Genomic DNA, 6,184 nt, shown 5'->3' on the forward strand with positions numbered 1-6,184 from the left:
TAATGCAATGTTTTGTGTTTATTCTTCGTTTAGCTCTTATGTTGGTGTCAAGGAGGATTCAGATCAAATAAACCGTGAGTGTATGTATTTGAATATTTTTGTTTTTAAAAAGCAAATGTCTGTGAGCTTGATACCAAAGGGTATCCTGACCGAAAGGGTGGATCTTTTTTCATCACTTTTAGTGCCAAACTTTAACAAAAACAAAGAAGGAAAAAAAAGACTGGCCCAATGCTTTTACTCGCCAGGACAAACAGAGACGTCTTGAAGATTTAATTTAAAGCAAATTCGAATCGAATCAATCATCCATCATATACCGCAAAAAGACAACTAAAAACTTTTTTTTTTTTTTTTTTTTTAACAGAGTATGGACTCATGTAAAAGTGTTATGTTATGAATGTCACCCAAAAAAAAAGAAAGGGAAAAAAAAACAACTGCAAGACTGGACAAAAGCTCAGCATTCATTATGGGGGAAACGCTTGAGTTCTTGGAGTACAAAATCTAAGCTGCGTAGTATTTCTCTTAAACATATCTATGAAAATTTACTTTTTAGGGAGCTATATTTTCCATAACACTGAAGGCAACATAACTCCTTTGGTCACACGGTCAATGACGTCAACCGAGCGTTGCTGACCGTAAAGAGTTAAACACATGCAATATCACCGGCTCTTTCTGAGCTTCATCTTCATCACCATACTACGAGTGGATTTAATCGAAACGGAGACTGCCATCCTCAGAGTATTGTACAACCCAGCTCTCCTGGATTTAAACCCGTTTCAGGGACTGTGTGCTTCTGATTCAGCTAGTTAGCATTGCTAGCGTAGCTGGTGAACTTTCACCATACCTGACTGAGGTTCAACTTTAACCAACTTAAACAAACCAGCACCGCCCACAGGTGAAGCAAACGATAACGCTGGAATCCAATATCACTGAGCAATAAAAGAGACAGACTTCAATCTTGGTAACGGTGTTCGTTGCGTTATTAGCTAGCAGGGTATCTGGTTGAATAGCCGGGGTCCGACTTCCTTGTGTTCGAGGTCATTCTGTCGCTTTCATCTAAGCCAGCTGCTCTTGGGAAACTAGTCATGAAGAGCCTTCCGTATTTCTGTCGAGGAGAGGTTATTCGAGGCTTTGGAAGAGGAAGCAAAGAACTTGGGATTCCCACTGGTAAGAAAATAGTTTAGCCTATATCTCTTTGGGCTTTTCAGTTGGCTAATATGTAACGCAGTGCTTACGCAGACAACGTAAACCCAGTGTACATCGTTTTTCTACCAAACCAGAGCAATATCAAGGAATAAACCATGTGTGAGTATTCTTATCACGACAATCACTTCTTCTCAGGTGACTTATCAGATACTTCGTGGTTGTTCATGCACACTGGATACATGAGCGTTAGCTACACTGGTTACGACACTCTTTCACGTAACGAGGTCTCCGTTATTTCACTGCACTGAATGTGAGTTGCGTAACGGAACTTGCCCTGTTTTCTACCTGGTTTGTCGCTATGTGGATGTTTCCATAAACCTGTTGTAGGTGGACAAAAATGTGCTCTTGGATACTGAATTAGGTAAGCAATTTATGAGCGTCGAATGTAGGGAAAATTGAATTTTGTGACAAACATGCACTCTTAATGTTCGTTATTTCTCTAACATTCAGCCTGAAAATAACTGCGAATGTTTAAGACGTACAATTTCATTTTATCATTGGAATTCTGAGTTCAGGACATATCATATTTGGCTAAGTGACAATGCAGACAACGGGGGAATGAATATTTGTTTGAGGTGGTACAAGCTTTGTTTAATCAGAAGGGAAATAATACCAAAGTATGACATTATATTATTAAAGCTGTCCTGATCTGGAAGTAGTCTGTATCAACTATTGAAAACCATTGTTGGTGGGTCGCTACTCCTTGTTACATGCCCCTGCTTCTTACCTTTCTTTGTACTTCTTCTGACTCTTGTCTCTGTTTTCCAGCCAACTTCCCAGACTCGGTGGTGGACAATCTTCCATCAGATATCAGCACAGGGATCTATTATGGCTGGGCCTGCGTCGGTAACGGTGATCTGTACAAAATGGTGATGAGCATTGGCTGGAACCCTTACTACAAAAATACCAAGAAATCCATGGTAAGTATAAGATAAAAAAAAAAAGTATTCATTCCATTCAGCTCGGTCTGAAAAACGGTGTGCACATTTTAAATATGTTTCCAGTATGTTCGATAGTCCATGGTCTCAAGCTTATTGGAACCCATATATTACATGACTACACATCCGATTATATATGTCAGTTTAAAGCTGCAGTCTGCAGGATTTGTTGTTGTCATACGTAAAGTCCTAATTTTTGGCATTTTAAGAGTTTACATGATCCATCAGAACGATTGAAGTTGAAAACGGTGACCTCCGTAGTCGCAAAATGCAAGAAATGCTTATTTTTTAACCGAAAAATGAAAAGTTATTCAACTTCCTGTCCCGCCCCATCAAAACACATGAGAACTCGTGCACGTCTATGTGCACGCCAGATGCGCTTACACGACTCCTCATTCATCAACTCACCTGTCATTTGCGATCATGGAAGACACAGTAAGTAGACTAGCCTGTAATGAAGTTCAATAGTCTAGATAAATAAGCGTGGGGACGAGCCTACCTTGTATCGCGCGTGCACAATCGGTGATTGACAGGCAGCAGAGCCCAGCTCGTAACCTGATTGGTTACCTTTTACTGGTCCGATCTGCAATTTTGTAAACAAACCTGCTGGCTTTGGAGGGACCTAGCGGGACATATAGGGGACCTAGAGAACTAATTTTTTTTGTATTGGGGTATTTAATGTACTACTTTCAGAATCCCCGGACAGTTCCAGGCATTATGCTTGAAAAAGAGTTGCAGACTGCAGCTTTAACTGAGCATTGGAGTCTTTCTGGACTCTAATGGGAAGAAAGATATTGGAACCATTTTGATTTGATATATTAGATAAAGTTCCTTTTATTTATTAAAAAAACCTCTACTGATCAGAATAAAACCAGGAAAACCCCACAAATCATTAAAAAATGGCCATTTTTGTCTGCGTGTGTCTGAGAGTACTTTGGTCGTCAGCTCCTAATGAACCAACATGAAATCAATGGTTGTATTTATTGCTCATTGAATGCATCGTATAAAGTTGGACTACGGTTAAGTTTTTATCTCGGCTCACCTTTGAACCCCTTTCACTAAACGTGCAGCTAAATATTGTTCAAAGGACAAACTGAAAAGCATACAGACACGAAGAGGTGAAAGCAGCGAGGCGATGTGATGGTGGTAATATGTGTTTGGGGTCATTTTTGCTGGCGCGGTTGAGATTAATTTGTCTCTTTAGCGGGAAGGGCCTCTGCAAATTTACACTTGCAACATGTATCAAGAAATGTGAGGAATGACTGTCTGCAAACAGATTTCTTTTGGACAATGTTGAACCTTTTTTGTTACAAACCACGCTCGGCAGCTGTGCTGTTATCACAGTTGAAGGATGAGGAAGCATCTGTGACAGACAAAACAAGAGCCTTGGAGGTGGCTTAATTTCAAAATTGTATAAGAAATAGGAGCACACTTTGTGCCAAAGCATTGTTTTAAAAAGACTTACTGTCTCAAGTTAAGATTTGAGACACATTTGAAGATACACCACAAACTTGAGGGCAAGTTGAAAAGCCCTTGTGTTCTGTGTGTGTACAAAGAGCAAAGGTTTTTATCCTGCTGTGCAGATTTAATTAGTTTTATAACCATCTCTTTGAATTATTACATGAGTTTCCTATCATGGTTGCTACGCCCACATTTTTCAGCCTCTTAATTTCCTGGTCCCTAACTTCAGATGCCAAAGCTAATCTTTGTACTCTCTGGTTTCATAATACCAGAGAAATGCAGTGAATTCTGGCGTCTGCTGTTCTCTGAGAAAGTTGATGCGAATGCTTTTTTTGGCCCTAGGAGACGCATGTGATTCACAAATTCAAAGAGGACTTTTATGGGGAGATTCTCAGTGTTGTCATGGTGGGCTACATCCGTCCAGAAAGGAGCTACGACTCACTCGGTACGCCTTGCCTTAAAGTTCTTATCTTTCACACCTTCGTATTTTAGTTGGTGTTTGGAGATGTTTTTGCTTTTTTTTTTTTTTTTTTTTTTTTTTTTCCCTCCACGATGCCCACTCTTAAGTTTGTTTTCCTCTGCACATGTTTACCTGTCCTAACAGAGGCTCTCATTGCGGCCATCAACAACGACATTGAGGAGGCCAAGATGAAGCTGGAGCTCCCAGAACATCGCAAACTGAAAGAGGACAACTTCTTCACCAGCACGACCAGCTCGACTTCAGTCACACCCTCTACCACTGCATCCACGTCTCAGACTATTACGAACGGTCACTGACAGCTGGCTGTGACAGCAGCGCTTTGTGCACACACTCACACAGACCAGATGAGCACAGTTGTCTATACACACACACACACACACACACGCAGACACAGACAGGTTGTTTATATGCACAGCCTTATTCTGAAACCTGTCAGCGGGCACAACATGCATATAATCATAAACAGCCAATCTGTTTTGATATATTTTTCTTTTTTCTTTGTCAATGTTCCTGTTTGAAAGAGCTTGCAGGAATTTTTTTTTTCCTTTTTTTGCAGTCAATTATTAGATTACTTTTCTCTTTTTTTGTTTATCTTCACACCTGACTGCCTCTTTGCATCTCATTGGTCCTGCTGAGCATTTTATAAGAGAGAACACTGGTAAATTACAGATTTTTGGCAAGATATCGAACAGAAAAAACAGTTTTGTAATAGCGCACCAAACAGACTGTAAATTCAACTCTGTGAATGCTGTCCTCCTACCTTAAGGGGGTTGAGAGAAGGTTTCAGCATTATTATCTGTAACGTACTGTGGCCTCGAAGTCAAAAAATGTTGTGTAACATTGTCCCCCTGGTTTTCTCATTTTTCACCCCTCTTCTAGAGCCTTATTCATCACTAGCCCTGAAAACCTCTACATTGGACCAGAGATTTTATTTGTGGTTTTGAGGCATTCAAAATAAAACCTAAACGCTTGCTAGATAGGAGAAATTCAATAACTTGCAGCATGGTTATTTATTTAATGAAAGCTAAGGGGGGAAATGTGTTTTGAAAGACAGGCTTTTTCCCCACTGTTTCAGCATATTCATTTGCTGGATTTAAGTGTCTTGACACTTGGTCGTTGATAATCTAAAGAACACAGTAAAGCTGAATAACAAAGCAGGTGCTTCTGCTCGTGGTTTATTCACTCACAGTTCTAGTGACACATTGGTAGATGGTAGTACGAATTAGAAAAAAAAACCACCTCACCAATCCTGTTAGACAACCACAGGCTTTTAATTGCACGAAGAGCAATGTTAGAAAGTTGCTTAGAACTGGAAATTGTTCAACATGTATACGACTCCTAATAACTCTCTCTACAGCAAATATACTACACGTATGTTTTGTTCAGAGGGACTTTCCAAGTTCTTAACAAATATATTCCAAAACAGCTGGCAAAACCCTGAAGGAAGAGTATCTCTTTATAGTGTGTGTATACTTGAGAGATTACATGAAATTGTCAAAGATAAAACTACAAGTCTCAACAGTTATTTGAACCCCCTGTAAAAAATTGTTTTAGGTGATAAAATATTTAAGTCTGCATATGTGATTATTGGATTTTAAGTCTGTTGGATTCATTATTTTTGTTTATTAAAGTGTTAAATAGGCAGCGAAAGATGTGACCGCATTTTCTGAATGTTGACTTAATCATGCAACAGGAGGTGCGATCCTGTTTTTCGGCCGATGGCTTTTCTTCTTCTTCTGCTCTCCGTGTACATTGTTTTCATCACTTTCTTAACCAGCCAAATGAAAGCGGCGTAATCGGATGTGTCGCTTCGTCAAATCTTTCAAAGATTTGAAGAGGGCAGCGCTCGTAACCCTGAAACGTGTTACTTTACCGTGTCACTGCGGTGAGGCTCGTGTTTCCCGGTCCCATTTGTTGGAATAATTCGCTGTAGTTTACACAGGGACCGGGGTTACTGCACACTGACTGAAAGCTCTGTTTTAATCCATCGTGTTTTACATCATTTTATTAAATGAAAAATTTGATCAAATATATTTCAAAATTCATTTTTGATGTTTTTACATGTAAAAAAAAAAAAAAGAAAGAATGTAAATGATGCTTC

The 6,184-nt window shown here is 39.5% G+C and overlaps 1 protein-coding gene across 1 annotated transcript; it reads left to right on the forward strand.

The window, feature by feature from the left end:
- The first annotated feature begins 599 nt into the window (after positions 1–599).
- rfk (riboflavin kinase) lies at positions 600–5,816 on the forward strand. Its single transcript, XM_075467884.1, has 4 exons — positions 600–1,164; positions 1,972–2,123; positions 3,945–4,047; positions 4,207–5,816. The coding sequence occupies exons 1-4, from the start codon at positions 1,083–1,085 to the stop codon at positions 4,377–4,379; spliced, it is 510 nt and encodes a 169-aa protein (XP_075323999.1). The 5' UTR covers positions 600–1,082; the 3' UTR covers positions 4,380–5,816.
- Positions 5,817–6,184: the final 368 nt, after the last annotated feature.

Source organism: Odontesthes bonariensis, chromosome 6, assembly GCF_027942865.1.
Source record: "Odontesthes bonariensis isolate fOdoBon6 chromosome 6, fOdoBon6.hap1, whole genome shotgun sequence".
Classification (NCBI taxonomy): Eukaryota; Metazoa; Chordata; class Actinopteri; order Atheriniformes; family Atherinopsidae; genus Odontesthes; species Odontesthes bonariensis.

Bases quoted from the DNA above. Each gene is read 5' to 3' on its own strand.
- rfk (XM_075467884.1), top strand. From the start codon at position 1,083: ATGAAGAGCCTTCCGTATTTCTGTCGAGGAGAGGTTATTCGAGGCTTT. The intron at 1,165-1,971 runs GTAAGAAAATAG...TCTGTTTTCCAG, and splicing joins AGAACTTGGGATTCCCACTG to CCAACTTCCCAGACTCGGTG. The intron at 2,124-3,944 runs GTAAGTATAAGA...TTTTGGCCCTAG, and splicing joins AAAATACCAAGAAATCCATG to GAGACGCATGTGATTCACAA.